The sequence below is a fragment of the Homalodisca vitripennis genome, chromosome 5 (assembly GCF_021130785.1).
Source record: "Homalodisca vitripennis isolate AUS2020 chromosome 5, UT_GWSS_2.1, whole genome shotgun sequence".
NCBI classification, from domain to species: domain Eukaryota; kingdom Metazoa; phylum Arthropoda; class Insecta; order Hemiptera; family Cicadellidae; genus Homalodisca; species Homalodisca vitripennis.
The window spans coordinates 117,003,929-117,022,647 of record NC_060211.1 but is presented as its reverse complement, the minus strand read 5'-3'; the positions used below and the strand labels follow the sequence as shown (position 1 = coordinate 117,022,647).

Here is an 18,719-nt window from a genome sequence, read left to right as displayed (position 1 = left end):
GTTGGCTTTTGTATGTTTATTTGATGTTCCTTGCCTCTTCATTCTAATTCAGCAATAACTTCTGAATCAGAAAGAAAAGATGTACTTGGTAACGAAATATTGAGTCACTAATGTGAACGCGTCTGAAAATTGGTTAGGAAACGTGACTACAATGACAAAGCAAAATAAATAGTTCAGCTGTCATTTATTAGTTCCTGAAAATGCCGTGCGATCACAGCACCAATCGGAAACATCGTAGGCTGGCTAAAAATAAAGTAAAGCTGACGACATTGCAATGTCGGATGGCGTCCGACATACGAGTGGAATGGTAAAGTAGCAATGTCGGACGACGTCCGACATACGAGTGGAATGGTAAAGTAGCAATGTCAGACGACGTCCGACACACAAGTGGAAAGGGTTAATATTTATTGTGTTATAAATGGTTTCTTTATCTTAAAATGTATTATTATGACCATGATTCAATAATAAATGCCTCATGGAACATGCAATAACATAAATCAAGTGGTTTTGTTTATATATATACTAGCTGTTTCCCGCGGCTTTGCACGCTTTTCGTAAGCTTTGTCCGTGTATGTGAACTTCTGGTTTAATTTAATTATATTTACAACGCCGATGTAGAGTTTGCCTTGTTGCCACGATCAAGAAAATCTGTTTATGTTTATAGCCATTGTGCATGTACATGTACTTTATTATAAAGTGGTCTAACACTCAAACTTTAAGTTCAATCAGAAATGTATCTTAAAGACAAATATACATAATAACTTAGCGCCTTCAAATAGTGTTTGGCTATGTAATATACGTAACTGTCTCGTAATTGCAGTTTATAGTGTGCAGGCGCTTTTAAACCTTTTATCTTTTGCAGTGCCGCTTGGTGGTGAGTTACATCAATGGGCATAGCTTATAAACCTTCTCCTTGGAAAAATATGTATACATACAAATTTTTATAATGGTCTGTCTAATATTTTGCAATTCTATAAAGGACAAACACACAAACATTCATTTATATTTATATATATACTAGCGGGCCCGGCGCGCTTTGCTGCGCATTTCAATAATTTTTTGCAAAAGTTGCCCGCGGCTTCGCACGCAATTTCCCGTTGAAAACAGTACACTATATTCACTTATTCTTTTTCTATCACATTCTAAACATTGCTGAGATAATTGATAGTCGTTCCATCGTGAGCCTCTTGGGCGTATTATGAAGGTATGTACCATATTCCTGCCTCTATCTAGCTGTTACCCACGGCTTCGCACGCAAATCTTAAGAACCGAAGTCCTTATATTACTTAGTAAATTTTTTTTTTTACTATAATAAATTTTAGATTAAATTAGTTATATCTCCGATGCCACGATTGAGCTTGCTTTGTTGTCTCGATCGAGAGAATATGTACACACGGAGTTTTGAGAACCATACTTCTGTCAAAAAAAACAACTAAGGTTGATTTTATAACATTCTTTATATTTGTAGCCAACGTAAGATAGTAATTATGATATCTGCATTACTCTTCTGATCAAGCATGAGCATGGTTTATATTAAATAAATATTGCAGTTAAAGGTGAATTTTTACGTCAAATTTGAATTGTATTATCTGGATAGTAAAGTCTATGTTTAACAGTGATTGCAAAAACAGTTTAAACAAAATTTGTCGTTTCTCTTAAGCTTACTCTATGCTTTAAAACTATAAGTGTAATATATGTTTACAAAGAACAGCTGATTAAAAATTTGAAAAGACGTTAACATATGTTTGCTGCAATGCATTTCTTATGGGTATTTCTGTAACCAGTGGGGCGGAATCCTGAATCGGGAAAGGGATGGGCATAGCTTATAAACCTTCTCCGTGGAAAAATACATATACGTACAAATTTTCATCATGATCGGTCCAATAGTTCACGATTCCATAAAGGACAAACATACAAACATTCATTTTTATATATATAGATATATATATACTAAAATTAACATGATTTTAAAACTGAATTACCCCTATATTCAAGCATATTCATAATCCCATTAAAACTATACAAAAAATGTATAAGAGTGAATGTTAATAAACAACAATACAATGCAAAAATTTAAGAATGTTATAAAAATGGCATTTAAATGTGAAGAACTTGTGGTAGATCTCCATCATAACAATGCAGTGATTCATCCCTCCAATATTAACCAGTATTTTCTAGTGAAATAACATATACAACTTTGTCAGCCTTGCTATAGTTCTGATGACACATCTCCTTCCCAGAACTGTAAACTCCTCTGATAGGAATAATATTTAAGGATAAAAGGAAAATTTAAACAAAGTGGGAGAAGTACTGAAAGGCATGGTTTGGGATGAGAAATACTTAGAACCGGAATGAGTCACCATTATCACATTACATTGCAAATATCTTATAATAAAATTTTATAAGTTTAAAATAAATATTGTTTAAACTAAAATAAAACGTTTTCATTTTTAGATCAAATAAATGTTTATGTCATAGTAGGTTAATTTTAAATTAATAAAAAAGTAAATCTTTAATAAATAACTAAACTAATTCATCTGTTATTTTAGTTTTCTCTCCATAGATATATGTTACACTACTTTAAACCAGTCATGAGTGAAATGAACAGTTTCTATATACTTACAGACTTGGAATGTGACACAGACAGTGGCCGTGGAGACAGTTCTGTGTCATCTGAAGTGAAGGAAGAGGAATTGCCGCAACACTTGACGGTCAACAATGAATTCACCTTCAGAGTTACGGTGCTGCAAGCCATTGGTGTGTCTACGGAATATGCGGACATCTTCTGTCAGTTCAAGTAAGTGACTAGATGAATGTTGTAATCATAGCGGAGTCTTTCCAATATGACAGAACATGTTGTTTGTAGCTTTTTATTAGTTATAACTGCATTCATTGTATCTACTTCTCACCGTGTTTGTCATGGCTGATTGCCATGTAAAGCGAAATATATTTTTCAATCTGGATTGGGAAATATTTCCTATTATCCAGTTGATTTCTAATACCACTAGCAATAAATATTATTGACTCATGAATATAGAACTGTGGAGCAGAAGAAACATCGTAGCGCATGTGGCTGAACTGTCTTACTATTTTTAGAACAAAGAAAAAGTGCCCTTAGGGCTTATTTCTTGAGCCCAAACAAAATAAGAGAACAGGAACTAACTAATCTAACAAGCTTTTGTAGAAGCCTTAGATTTGAGGGGTAAGGGAGGAGCAAAGGTTCTTTTAGTGCAGGGTCATAAAATCACCCTTAGTTAAAATATCATTATGAGTAATATTTAGGTACAAGTTAATTGCATTTTACCATATGTTCTTTAGAGTTCTTTTGAATATAACATAACTTTATTTTTTTATGCTGTGTGAAGAAAATGTCATACAGAAATTATCACGACTATCGGCAAGTATCTGTTTCTCGGTTTTATAAATGCTTTATTCAATTATTTAAATGATAACACAACACATCAATATAGAAGGTCTTATGAATATTTGTTATAAAATATATACAACAAAGGTATCTTTTGTAATTTGTCAATTAACTTAAAAAGTTTTTGTTGCCAAATAAACTTTGTTGACAAATCAAATTTTGCATGATTATATTATTGTTATGAAAAGAGCCCAAAACAAGTTCATAATTTGAAAAATTGTGTTAATGTTGGTGTTCTGTTTACAGTTTCCTGCACAGACATGACGAAGCTTTCTCTACAGAACCAGTGAAGAATACTGGGAAGGGAACACCTCTAGGCTTTTACCATGTTCAGAATGTAAGTGATATGTATACTCAAACTAGATGTAGTTATTAATAACAACATAATTGTAATAATAGCTTAAATAAGTGCTATAACTAGTGTACAATTCTTTCCAATCACTCCAAGAATCTTAGGTGTGTATTGCTAATCAGTGTTAACGGTACTTATCTATTATACTGACCATACTTAATTTTTATACCTTTTTTATTTATTGGTCATAAAGAAACAACAAACTTACATAAGCATATACAACCTACCTTACGCATACTTTATTTATCCAAAGCAAATATACTGGTTTTGAGAAGAAAAATAACTAACCTAACCTGTGTCACACATGTACTCCTCCAACCTATCCTACCGGAGGTCTAACAACCCCACCCGAGGGCTGACCCCCATAGGCAGGAGCAAAGCTCTATAAAATTTAAATCTTGAAACTATTTTTGATCTTCATGATTCTTAATAAATATGATTCTGATTCATGTTCATCGTACCTTTCAAGATGTTATTTGTAGGTACATGTTTCTTTTAGCCAACTCCCCAGAAAAAGTTGTGGATATTTAGTTTCATGATTGTATTTGTCTACTATGACCTAGAATCTATCACAATCAGAACTAAGTCAGGCTTACAAACCGATCGTACTAATGAAACTAGGAATCATAACAGGTGTAATGTTCTGTTATTAACATTTTGCTAGCAATCCTATCCAGTAATCCATGTTTAAGGTTATTAAGAACATAAATTAAGCTGTGAAATAAGTGATGCATCAGCTTATGAGTAAGTTTAAAATAAAATAAATGTAATTTCAGATCACAGTGTCGGTAACAAAGTCCTTCGTGGAGTATATCAAGACAAAACCGATAGTATTTGAAGTGTTCGGCCACTACCAACAACACCCCCTTCATCGGGATGCCAAGCAGGAAGGACATCAGTAGTAAGTTTACATCAGAAACATAGTGGTTTGTCTTTCAAAACAACTAATGGTGAAACAGTTGATGATACTTTTCTCTTCTTTTAGTGTACGCCAGCCACCCAAGAGGATGCTACCCCCCTCCATCCCTATCAGCCAGCCCGTCAGGTCACCCAAGTTTGGAGTGCTGCCATCACCTTGCACGTCGCACGTCCATGCCAAATATGATGTCCTTGTTTGGTTTGAGATCTGTGAATTGGGTAAGTTCATTATTTTCAATATATTATGAGTAGTAATATTTTTTTTATGTTAATTAGTAGTTGCATGTACTTGAATAAAGTATGAAACATAATAAAGTAATCTGAGCGATTAATTTTTAAAATTATTTTGTAATAGTAACATTGTTTTAAATTACTGTCAATTTGTCTATATTTACTTAAAATAAAATATTAATGTAAAATGTTTCTCCTTAACAAAACAAAAAGTTTATTATATTTGTCTGATTTTAGCATTCATTTGGAATAGTCCAATGTTTCCTGTAGTCATTTTAATATTTCTATCAAATAGACTAATAACCTATACTTACACTTCAATTTCTTCAATAAAAGTGTAAACATATCATTCTTCATTTCTCATACTTGTAAAAATATCAACTGTTGCTTGATTTCAAACGTCGTTAACATCAATTACTTATTTCATATAAGTTTCATCTATTTTAAAGTAAACTTTGATATAAGCTATAAGGGGTCTCCGAAAAAGAATTCTAGCCTTTACTAAAAACTATTCAACATAACAGGGTTATTCAGTAACGTCTTTGATTCATCATTAAGCAATACTGTGACAATTTCAGTGTATTATATGTTGTTTGGTATCATTTTTCTTGTTATGATGTTTATACTAATCACTTTAGTACAACTTAACAAATAACAAAAATCGTTTTTGTGGGATTTTTTTGAGGAAATGCACTAGGTGACTAACTGGGTGGAAATGTGGCCTGGCCTAATCCCCTGTATCTCTGTGTGTTAGGTCTCTTTGAGAAATTTAAAACTCAAAAATTGATTGAAAAATAAATTGAAAACATTTATTTCAAGTCTCCTAAATAGTGCTGAGATTTTTAGCAAATCAGTATATTGCAGGAATTTTTGTACATGTTTTTGTAAAGAGTTACTTTAGTGGTATATGAAAGGAAAGATCCCAGATCATAAGTAACAGTGCCTTAACTAACCTCTTTCAATCTCATTTCTCCTTATTTACATTTTTCACCATTATTAATTTTGGTATCACCATTTTCCCCCTTCTTGGTTTCACATGAACATAAAGCACCATCATATCTTTACTTTTTGTGGACTTTGACTTTTATTTGTGTTGCTAATTGGTTAAGTATTTTGATCATATTTTATTTACTACAACCAGATGTTATAACAGTAAATCTTGAGAAATGTGTCTTTATTCATTGATACGTAGATGAGTATGGGGTATAATCAGGGCACAACCAAAGAACGAGTATAGGTCTAACTCCTGTTTGAAAGTTTTACGTACCTAAGTGCTGGTGATCAGCAGCAAGTTATTATTGGTCATTATTGGCACTTGAAATGTCATTATGCAATATGAAATGTTGACAATTTTATATTGAATTATTTACATAACCAACATGTTGAGTCTCGAAATTACATTTTGTTATATTGTAAATTACTTAAATTTTCACATATTTACTGCTATTATTCAAATCATATTCCTATCCTCTGAGTACTGCTCTGAGAATGCCACATCTAATGGGATGAACTGCCAAAAAATTTTGTATAGTTATAGACACTTCAATAATAGAATAAGTACCATCCAAATTATCTGGTGTATAATAAAATGTTGTTGTAGCCCCCAACGGAGAGTATGTTCCTGCGGTAGTTGACCACAGTGACGATTTGCCCTGCCGAGGACTGTTCTTACTCCATCAGGGAATCCAGCGGAGGATTCGTATCACAATTGTTCATGAACACGCTTCCGAGCTACGTTGGAAGGATGTTCGAGAACTTGTTGTTGGTTAGAAAATATTTACCATTTTAGTAGGGTTTGACATAATTTAATTTAAAACTCTTATGATGTAAATGGAAACCTATGTTGTTGTGGTGTTAACCACTGCATGATCACAGATTTTAAATAGTTTCAATTGTTAATCATTTTTAAACATTGCATCCAAAGTATCTTTATGGATTAATGATTTTGTGTCATCTTTTTAAGAAATTAGTGTCCCCCCTAGGTCTGACTTGTACTAGCTTTGATTTTAAAATGAGGTCCTCAAGATCTGCAATCTGATCTAATCCTCAGGTGAATAAAAAATTTGTTTACTTTAACGTAGATTTTAGTTATGTGTTAGGTTAGTTGTTCATCTAAGGGAGAGCTGCCGTGGTTGCCTTTACCAGGAGGCGACAGATGGAGGGCATTGGTCCTTTTCTATTTAAAGGCTCACCCGTTGAGCTGAAGCCTGAGGTCAAGTACCTGGGCGTGATCCTAGATAGGGTTCTAAACTGGGGACCTCATCTAGAAAGGGTCATTGCCAGGGGTAAGTGGTCTCTAATGCAATGCAGACGTGTGATAGGTGGGCCCTGGGGACTGAAGCCGAGGCTCTTGTACTGGCTTTATGTTTCCGTGGTCAGACCTGCACTAATGTACGGAGCTGTCGTATGGTGGCCAAAAATGGAAGCCAAAACGGTGGTAGCACGTTTGGCAGGTATCCAAAGGATGGCCTGCCTCGCTATCACAGGGGCCTTTCCTAGTGCGCCAGGCGCGGCTCTGGACTGTTGTCTTAATCTCGCCCCCCTGGACATTGTCATTCGAGCTATGGCCAGGAAGAGTGCCTACTGTCTGCAGCAGACGGGATTCTGGTCGGGCTGCAGCGGTGGGCACTGCAGAATTAGCACTCTGATACAGGAGGATGTTTTGCATATGATCTCTGATCAGATGCCACAAAAGTTTTCCTTTGACAAACCCTTTAGGATTATTTTGCCCTCAAGGGATGATTGGTCAGAGGGGAAGCAACCTCTTCCACCAGCGGAGCTCGAATGGTACACAGACGGCTCTAAAACAAAAAACGGCACAGGTGATGAAATTCTGGGAGTGAGACCATGTAGGGAGCTGGTGGTTCCTATGGGTCCGTATCCGACAGTCTTTCAAGCGGAGGTCGCAGCCATTATGGAATGTGCTCGTGAGAATCTTCGTCTGCGATATAGGGGCAAGACGATTAACATTTTCACGGACAGTCAGGCAGCGCTGATGGCGCTGGATTCTTGCGCAATCAAATCCAAACTGGTTTGGGATTGCTATCAGACCGTTTCCTCCCTTGCCAGAATCAACAATGTAACCGTTTGTTGGGTTCCTGGTCATAAGGGGATTTCTGGGAACGAAAGAGCTGATGCCCTGGCCAACCAGGGCTCAGCTCAGCAACAATTATGACGGGCCCTCAACCATTCTGCGGTGTTCCAAGGTGTGAATCCTCTAGGGTTGTCTCGAAATGGATTCGCGCGGAGCATGGGAGAAGGTGGAGGTTGCATCCGGGTTTGAGAGTGAGTAGAATGGTATTACAGTCACCTTCCTCCAAGGTGGCCTCGGACCTTCTCTCATTAAACAGATCAATGTCTTCCAAGGTCATTGGTCTTATTACGGGGCATGGTCACCTGAAGAAGCATCTACACAGAGTTGGTATCCTTCAGGAGGATCCGCTCTGTGGAAGGTGTAATGAGCAGGAGGAGACTGCTGAGCACCTGCTCTTTGATTGCCCAGCAATAGCAAGAGAGCGGTATGCCATCTTTGGTAGCTTGAACAGGGGTGGCGAGTTTTCCCAGGAGGACTTGATAGGTTGTTTTCGGCGGTTTGTTGAACTGCTGAAGTTGTAGACTGGTAGTCCTCATGGTGTTTTCGGGGTGCGCAAAAGGCCCTTGAGGCTTAAGTGCATGGCAGTAGGCCGCCCCAAGGAAGAAAAAAAGGGAGAGATCAGAATGCAGATCTCAAAATGTAGTGTTACTGTCTTTTTTTTTTTTTTTTTTTTTTTGTTACTGAACAATGGCAAATGTCTGGAAAAGTCCTTTTTATAAGATAATACATATTTTATATTCTGCAATACAAGTTTTGATTACTGGGTAAAAAATTGCTTATATAAAGAAAAGTAATTGATAAATTAAAATAATAAATGCTCATTGAAAACATTTATTGACGTTTTAAGTGCATTAACAATTGTGTATAACCATAGCTGAATTAAATTGAGTGAACCAGATATAATGTAATTCTGAAATATTTTCTGAGTTAGACCAATTATTGTGCAGGTCGTATTCGGAACACACCTGAGCCCGAGGAGGAGGACAATGACAGCTCAGTATTATCACTGGGACTGTTCCCTGGGGAGATGGTGGAAGTGGCAGGAGATGACCGCTGTATGTTCCGCTTTGAGGCTGCTTGGGACAGCTCTCTGCACAATTCTCCACTACTAAACCGAGTCTCTGCATATGGCGAGCAGATCTTCATGACCATCTCTGCCTACATGGAGGTATATGTCGTTAACCACGATTTTGACTGAGTAACATGATAAATAATCTCTCACGAAACATTATTGTGAAAACTGTTTAGCATCCTAGCGCTATTGGGTTTACTGTGAACGGCATGTAGTGCGCTCGTGAATTCATTTCGGGATTACTGGTGAAAGGGTTAAAGGCTATTATTTATGAATGTGTTTAACATAATCCGGAAGTGTAGATTTGTAGAGTGGTCAGTGTGAAGAAAATTTAATGGGATCTGAAATCTGAAATGTTTACGATTCTTGTATATACTCAGTCACAATATAATAGTAGAGCGAGTACAAATTAAACTGCATTTTTTATTAGACATAGTCTTATATTGTAAGCTTATATTATTTGTTATATAACATTCTGCTTTGGAAATGCATTTTCCTTCCAGATTGAAAGATTTTAAGTCTCAGCATCGTAAAATGAAGAGTAATGAAATGTGACCGAAGCTAGTAGTAATCAGCTGATAATAATTTGTGTGTCAACAACATTAATAATGTACTTTTTAATGTGAGAAAATGTTTTTAGTAAAACGTTCAATATTCAATTATTGTTTTTCATAGCATGAGAAACTTAGTATCGAAATATTCATATAAAAATATGCAATTCTTTTACCACTCTTAAATCAATATTTAATTAAATCTCAACTTTATGAGAAGTTAAAGTTTAACTATTTTGAAACAAATTTTTCTGAAACTTTTGGTCCAAAAATAGGTTTTCATCAGACAATTTTGAATTTAATATTTTATCCAATTTAAGATGCAGTTTATTTATTATTTAAAAAGCACAAACAATTGATGATAATTAACTACAACTACTGAAAAATACAACTACTTTATATCGGCAGTTCTTACGAACAATATGTATATCAAATAACTGAACCAAAAGTAAAACATTTGAACAAGCAGTTCATAAAATACTGAACAATAAAAAATTCGCTGTGGCTATATGGCCGGCTACCGTCATGTAGATTAGACAGACGGGCGATGAGTGGTGAACGTCAACCGTTGACGTAACGAAAAGGCAGCCAGAACTGTCACCTTTACACCACTGCCTTAGGAAATAAAAAAAAATACATAATTTGTAGACTATTTTATTAATTGCATACTATGCATTGGTAATGTATTGAACGGTAATATAATAAAAGTGTACGCTTAAATAAATTAAAAAGACGAAAAGAATATACAACTAAAAATTAACCATAGTACCAGTATCTACACTTCGTAGTTTATTAAGATATAGTTTTGTTTCTCACAATTTTTTCTGGAATGTTTCTCAATTAATAGTCAATTAAGAGAAATTTACATAATTAATTTATAAATAATTTTTGTCATATTAAATATGTCAGTCATTTTAATTGCATAAAATAACTGGAACATTTGTTTTATAATTTACTAATAACACTCAAATGGTTAATGATTTCATTGTATATTGTATGTAAGTGGGTAAGAGGGAAAATTAGTCTCTCGTGATATTTGAAAATTAATTCTTCCATTTTACCGATTAAAAATAGTTTTATTATTAATCACTTATGTAATTATCGGACTACGTTCTTATAGAAGGAATCTTGGTACAGTTTAAAAGTTATATATCATACAGTCTACATCACTACCTAACTTTTCTATTGTTTTCGGCAAAATACTGTCAGTTATACAATACGTCTGGATGAGTCAGACAGATGTAAAGTAACACTTAAACTGAACTTGAAATTTTTATACATCAATGTTTGATTCTCATTCATATGTTATAAAACAAAGGGATGTTGAGTCATTACGATAACAGATAGGATTATCTAGAAAAGTTGCTTCTTACACGAAAGAATTTTTGAGCTGTTAACTTACCCATAAAAAGAAGCCTGAATATGTTCATTAAGAATGTGACTGGCCAAAACGGAAAACAACGGAAAATTGCCGTTAAAGCAATAACAGTCTAGCAGAAAGTTATGAGTTGTATACGAACATCTCAACGAAACAACTGATGGCATCTACACACCCAGCACAACTGTCATAGATCTAATGCATTTATCGTGGATGATACAAACAGTTCTTTTCATTACCACAATCCTCATTCGCTTTCCCTCATTACTGTACAATAAATCTCGGGACTGAAGTGATTTCCTCAAGCTCAAAATTCTTATTTAACAAAAATCGATCATAAAATCCCCATTCTTAAAAATTGACGCTAAATATGAACTTGAATTATTAATTATAATTAGGAGAGGCAAACTAAAATAAAGCCGTAGAATGCATTATAAGAAAATTATTAAAATGGAATTAACTGAGAACTTACAATATTCATTATTAAAAAAAAAAAAAAATATGAGTAAAAATTAGTAATTCACTTAATAAAGTTGTAAGAGGGATTGGACGTAAGTTACCATTGGCGGTATAATGCTGTTACTAAAATGTGACAAATAGCTCTTTGTATGCATCCATAATTAAATAGTAGTTATAAAGTTTGCATGATAATTGTTACACGATCAATACTGTGCACTTTATGATCAAAAGATAAGATCACTGTATATTTCTAAAGATTTAAAATTTTATACGTACTTGTAAATTTAAATTTTGTTTGTTTTTTTGTATTCACACGTATGGAGTTTAATCACAAACCTGCCGAAGTTTGGTGCACAATAAATGAGTATATTTAGGGTATAGACCTATTTCATGAAATATAGTTATCACTTTTAAAATTTATGTTTGAAGCCTTATAAAAAGTATAGAAATATCGAATAGAATAGAATATTATTTTATTGCGTTGACAATCTATAGATTACAATTCGTATTGCAATAGTTCAATAATAACCAATTTTTTAAGCGGTAATTTATCCTTAAAAACTAAATCCATTCACTCGACTTTCCATCTACAGTGTTGTATTTTGGGGCACGCAGGCAACTCATTCATACACATACAAAATTCATAATTCGTGGGATCAACCCCCAGGATTGCAACACTGCTGACCCGCGCGAATATCAATCCCAAGTTGTGCTCCATAAACTCGCCAACTGAGTAAAAAGCACAAGACACCAGTGGGGGGGGTAGTGTTTTAATTGGGTTTTAAATTTTTTGTGGATTTGTTTCTAAATTTAGTGTTTCAGGGAGATTGTTAATGAAATTGTATGCAATATGAAATCGAATTCAAGATCATGTATAAATTATGTTTGGTGTTTAATGTACAGTATACCGCTTATATTGATCACCAAAACTCTCAAACCATGTTTATGTATATAGTGGTTTTAATTATGATCCACAGATAAAAAAAACATTTGAAAGCTCAATAACGAATTTGTTATGAGACAAAGGGCAGTAAACTTGCTTGTTTGACTATATATACTTTTTATGCTGTATTGTAACAAAATTAAATGAAAAGTAACATAGACAGTAACGTTTACATATAAAGTTGTTGGCTGCCAAATTATTATATATACCCAAACTGTTTGTAGTTATCCCTTTTAATAACAGATAACATGTGTACTGTAATTAATTGTACAGTATTAGAAAAAAACTAAACTAAAACCAGTGTTGGTTTGAGAAGAGGGAGTGAAAGAAGAACATTTTAAAAACAAATTCATGTTTTAATGTATCTGTATAAGAATGTTAACCTAACATCAATACATTTAGCATCAATTCACAACTTTGACATTCAATTACCGTTCAATAACTCTCTAAGTAATGATGGTTTACTTTTTATATTCAGCAAGTGTCTATCCTAGAGTAGTATGGGAGTCTAGGCAAAAATAAAATTTAATAGTTCTAACAACCAAAATCCAGTAAATCTAATTTTTACTTTTCTGTCTTTCTCAACTCAATGGAATGTTCAACAAGTTTGTGTCGACGTGGAACCTCATCTTTATGTTTTGATGTAATGAATATTATTTACAATGTCAAATCTCATCATTAATAACCAAACTTAATGAATATTTATTATACACCACAAGTGCTAGAGCTACTTCAAACTTCAAAACCTTTTGAACCGTCACAGTCTGTGACGTCATTAGTCGTTCCCGTTCTTTGAAACCAAGACCGGTGACCGGGCATATAGCCACTCTCGTAAAAAATTATATTCAAGTTGATGACAGTACAGATGTGACTAAGTGTGCTGTACTGCTTGAAATTGTAATATATCTCTATGAAAGTGATGTTAAAGAAAACACTAATATGATACCTGCTGTTTTTATGGGTGCCTTATTGAAAATGTAACTTAGAACATCTGTTGTGGCCTATCTACTAACAGAGTAAAATCTGTGTCAAACTGTTTTATTAGTCTTCAAGCTCATGTCAAACAGGTAGCAAGTAAACTGAACTCTCTGATCTTGGTGAAACTATAAAAATTGTTAACCTTATCAAACCTTATTAAAGCTTTAAACTCAGGGCATGTTAAATATGTTTTGATCACTTATAATCTTATTTATCACTTTTAAAAAATGTTTTAAATAATTCTAGTTGGAGAACTGCGGTCGACCAGCAATTGTCACCAAGGACCTGAGTATGATCATCTATGGGCGAGATGCTCGTGTCGGGCCAAGGTCGCTCAAACATCTGTTCTCCGGAAACTACCGCAATGCTGAAGCCAACCGACTGTCTGGAGTGTATGAGTTGGTGTTGAAGCGGGCCTCCGAAGCAGGTAGTCCAGGTAGCAACCCTTAGATGCGCTCATCCCACCCCACCCAACTCACCCTACACCAGTTTGGCTGACTATCAATGATTATTATATTAAATATTCATATTAAAAATTGTTATTGTACTTCCCAGTACATATCTTAAGTGAACAAGACTGAATTATTCTAGTACTTGGATAAATCTCTCCTAACAGAACTATGAGCAATTTCAATGTAGAAACACAAAAGTTAAATACTGCAAGTCATACCATGCTGTACTAAAAACAGTCCATTTTTTATGTAATATTCCAAAAAAATACTTCACTAAAGTATGTGGTTATTAAATCTACATTTTGAGTTTTTACTCAGAATAATGTTTTTAGTTATTATAAACTATAGTTTGGTGGTGAATATAATTACTTATGTAATTTTTAATGTCAGCCAATTTCTTCTTGATTTTGCATGTAACTGTTTACTTTTTTATATTACCCTGGCAGAATGTTGCCTCTAGTTTAGATGTAGATTAGAGTGTTAGGTGTTTCATCCCAATACTCGTAATACCATTGCTTGGTTGATTTAATTGTCAATGTTTAATTTGATTATATTCCATAATGGATATTACAAATTATTTGTTTGGCTGAATTAAGTATTAAAAATAATTTTCTATTTTCCTAAGCAGACACATTCACTAAGCACATTTATCATGCAAGTTAGGTCTTGAAAAATATTAGTCATAAGCTTTTTGCACATTTAATTTACATTTATGTTTATATTCAACAGTGTTTATTGGTACATCTGAGCTGAAATAAGTTAGTTTTAGATGAAACTGATATTGTAGTATAGGTATCTTATAAAATATCATCACTTTTGCTTGTAGTGAATGCTTCTGAGTTGATTTGTTAATATAAAACTCAACTCAATTTACTGAGTATGAGACAGTCTATGATCACACTGTCCCAGATGCAAGTCTGTCTGTCTCGCTTGTCTGTAGCTCCTTCTCGGTGATGGCTTGCTACAATGTTGTAGCTGGTCAAAAGTAGTCACTCTTAATATTTGAAGTGTACGTAAACTGACAAAAGAGATGAAGCCTGGGCAGGGGCTTACCAAATCATTCCCTAAAACTCAATTTTATCAGTTTATTGATGAGATAGACTGACAAAACTATACATGAGATATCCTAATTGTTTTCAATATTACGTGATAAGATTAATAATCTTATAGTTAATGACAAGTGTAACTGCCAAAAACAATAACAACTACTGACAGCTCAAAATTATATATACCTCCATGTTAGAATTTTCTGGCCAAACCATTGAATCAATAGTAAATCCAATCATGTTACTTTTTAAAATCTAATTTCATGATAGTTTATTATATAAGCGTCAACTTTGTATAGTTTTCATCGCAGTTGAAATGGAAATAGAACAGATTTGGTTTTCTATGCATCAGCTTATAAATTTTACTCATCTAAAATTTAACCTGATTGCATTCCAACTTTAAAACTAGGTTAATGAGATTGTTTTTTGGGGTAAAAGTTTTAGAACTTATATCTATCCAATTACAGTTTCTAATGGAATTTTTTCATGGCTTTGAGGAGTTGTAGAATTTATCTCTTTGCATTGTTGTTATCTACATTAACGAATTCAGAGATTGTAAAATGGTTTTAAATTGTACTGGTTACATGATGCAGTGGCTGGTCGGGGTCAGGAAAAAAAATGCAGCATTCTCAATGCCATGCACAACCAGCTGGATACTAAACATTTTCTATAATATTTTCTTATAAAGGACTATGGACCTTTAAAGGCAGCTTTAAAAGTGTTTCTTGTGTTTTTTATTTTTTTTTTATTTTATGCCTTTGTGATAAATTATTGACGATCAGTGATATCGTTCACTATACATTCAAAGTCGCTTTCAGAGTTTCAGCTCTCAAGATTTACAATTATTGGCTGAACTTGTGTTAGATAATACCTAAAATAAGGTGTTTCTTTTCCCAATAGTGGTTTTCTATTTTCACTGCATGTATTACACATTTTGCCTACAATTCTGGATTAACATATCAAGTTTTTCTGGACACAAATCCCTGGTAATGTTTATACTATATTCTTTCCCTCCACAGTTTATCTATTTACTTTTGAAACAGCATCTTTCACATAAGCCCTGTTGAGTTTGATTGCCTTAAGCTCACAATACACAAGAGGCAATAAAAATCATTCTTTGTAATTTCTAGATTTATTTAAAATAGTTCCAGTCTTTTTAAGTGTTTTAAAATACGTTTTAACATGATTAATCAAAACTGTTTCATTAAAGACTGGAATGGTTTCATCTAGTGGTAGAGGGACTTTTTTTGAAAGCCAAGAAATAATATACTTTTTTGTCATAAAATTATACGATTTGTTTGTGTCTAGAACCAAAAGTAGTGTAATATTGCCTGCCAGGGGGATTTAGGCATCTGCCACCAGGGGGATCTAGGTCGTGGAGTCTTTTTTCACTATCCCCAATCTCATCTAACTCGCCTTCGACCACCCCAATAATGAGAAACACTGTAACACACCCCTAAACATCTCATTATTTATACCCTTTCAAGATCAAATTCTTTTTAATTATAGCCTACAAAGTCTATGGGGTTTGGGTTACTAATATTTATTTTAATTATGGTAGTTTATTTAAAAAGTATGATATAAAATTGTAGCTCTTACTGCTAAACAATCTAATCTTTACAAAAATTACTTTATATGAAAACTTTAAATGACAGTATAAAAAGAATAAAACACAAGTTTTGTTTGATGAATGATGTCTGTTTACAATATCTTCTTGAAAAGTATCAATAACATTTCATAAGCCAGAAAAAAACTTAAAAAATCCAGATTTCTCCTTCAATATTTAAAACTGCAAGTAAATAAAGTCTTTCTCCAGAAGATCAGTGTCTTAGGTTGAGAGTTTTGTTTGAGAATTTCAATATATGATTTAAAGTTGACAAGTTCATCTGTAAAACTTTCTTCAACATCTGGAGAATAAACTTTATTAAAACTGGCCCTGGTTCTCTTCGCTTATCCAAATTTAAACTTTCAATTTCAATGAAACTGTTGAAAATGTCATAAACTTTTCTGTTAGTAAAACATTTATCTCAAATTTCTTTGTAGGACTCAAACCAATTTCAAGATTATCAATTTCAGCAATTTTCTTTTCTTCTTTATTCTCGTATACTCAGCCTGGTAGTGGCTGAGTTTAAAAATCTCTTGAGTTTCTCTCACAAACATTTTAAACTTACCCTGAGTGGTCACAATGAGATCGTGAAGAGAATAATAGAGGTTTATTACTCAAGTAAACTCTGTTTAACAAACTGCAGTCTTGTGATTTTGGTGTTTAATCTTTAATAATAAATCCCCAGAGTTATACTACAGCACTGAGCACTTAAAATTGCTTCCCATCGTTTCAACAGCCCTTTATCATCATCCTATGTAGACAATCACGTATCAGTAAGGTCTTTAATTTTTGAAGACAAAGAGTGTGTTTTGGATTGTCTTTTCGCGTTTGTATGCTGAGACGTTTACAAGACTTCTCACCTTCAAGTATAATTATGAAAAATGTATGTAGCTCCTGCAGAAGTATGAAGAATGAGGACTTTTCGAGACAGCAATCTGGAGCATCAGTCCCCACTAGATGTATGAAAAGGGCTGAATAATTAAAAATTATTCTGCAAAAGAAATATTTTCTTTTGTACATGTTTGGAGGCTTATGTAAATGCCAGACATTTTATTTTATTTTAATGACATCACACCTCATAATTACTACGGAAATATTTTGCAGAAATATCCCCACCCCGTAATATTTGCCGCCCTATATGTTTCTTACTACTACAAATTTTTGAGGTAGAGGCGTAGTAAACTTTTCTGAACCATACATCAAAGTATTGCTCTTTCATTTCCTTGTAATCTTCACTGCACTTCTTACCAACAAAGCAAAGTTCAGCTCCTTGAAAAATCCTCTCAAAAATGTCCTCTGTTTTTATAGTTGAATGAACGTCAAGGTAAACCTACAGCGACTGTAGTAAACATAGTAGTGCGCTTTGGGAGGGAGAGAAAGAATTTCTAGATCTCGCCCTTTTGCGTCTATGCTGAGTCAATATAAGTACAAATCATGCCATGCAAATTTATTGTCGCAGGTTTTCTAATTAAGTCAAATGAGATTATTTATCTACATATTCTTCACAACTGCAGTGAACTTTTGAACAAATGGCTACATCAGCCAATGATTACTGATGTAGCTAAATTCATCTTTGTATATGAAATGCTTAGAATTTAAGTTCAACTTTACTCTCGGAATGATGTTTTAGTGGTTACAATTGATTTTTTTTCACATTAATAAAAAACACATGGTCCTGTACCATTAATAACCAGATTATGTGGAACAGGTGTGCAGCGTAGACAGAGACGGGTGTTGGACACCAGCTCGACATACGTCAGGGGAGAGGAGAACCTGCATGGCTGGCGGCCCCGAGGGGATAGTCTCATCTTCGACCACCAGTGGGAGCTGGAGAAACTGACTAGACTGCAGGAGGTGGAACGAGTGCGGCACATGCTGTTGTTGCGGGAGCGGCTGGGCATCGACAAGGCTCCAATTACTAAATCTGAGAAGGTACGAGTTACATAAAAATAGTACATATACAATTATGTAGTTTCCATACTATAAGAATGGAACTTTTACTATATAGGAATTTTTAACAATACATGAGCATAGGTAGAAGTGATTTATCTTTTGATGTTGCCTTATTTTTGAAATCATTACTAAACAACATGATAAACTTATTTACTTTTAATGTAAATAGGATATGTGTAGGATTTTATTGTGTACCAAACTGATACTCTGATAGAAAGTTTTAATGGAAAAAGTTGTAAATATAAACACGTTTTGTGGGAAT

General features: G+C 33.9%; 1 protein-coding gene across 14 annotated transcripts in view; it reads left to right on the top strand.

The window, feature by feature from the left end:
- LOC124362791 (kinesin-like protein unc-104) overlaps positions 1–18,719 on the top strand; it is a 130,571-nt gene that overhangs the window by 98,066 nt on the left and 13,786 nt on the right. For 10 of the 14 annotated variants that reach the window (XM_046817585.1, XM_046817592.1, XM_046817596.1 and 7 more), the window contains 8 exons: positions 2,626–2,797; positions 3,671–3,761; positions 4,553–4,677; positions 4,762–4,913; positions 6,526–6,690; positions 8,967–9,187; positions 13,647–13,836; positions 18,213–18,436. In XM_046817585.1, the coding sequence (XP_046673541.1) occupies positions 2,626–2,797; positions 3,671–3,761; positions 4,553–4,677; positions 4,762–4,913; positions 6,526–6,690; positions 8,967–9,187; positions 13,647–13,836; positions 18,213–18,436 (1,340 nt within the window). The remainder of the gene's footprint in view (positions 1–2,625; positions 2,798–3,670; positions 3,762–4,552; positions 4,678–4,761; positions 4,914–6,525; positions 6,691–8,966; positions 9,188–13,646; positions 13,837–18,212; positions 18,437–18,719) is intronic. The other 4 variants (XM_046817597.1, XM_046817598.1, XM_046817587.1 and 1 more) reach the window with 2 other exon arrangements.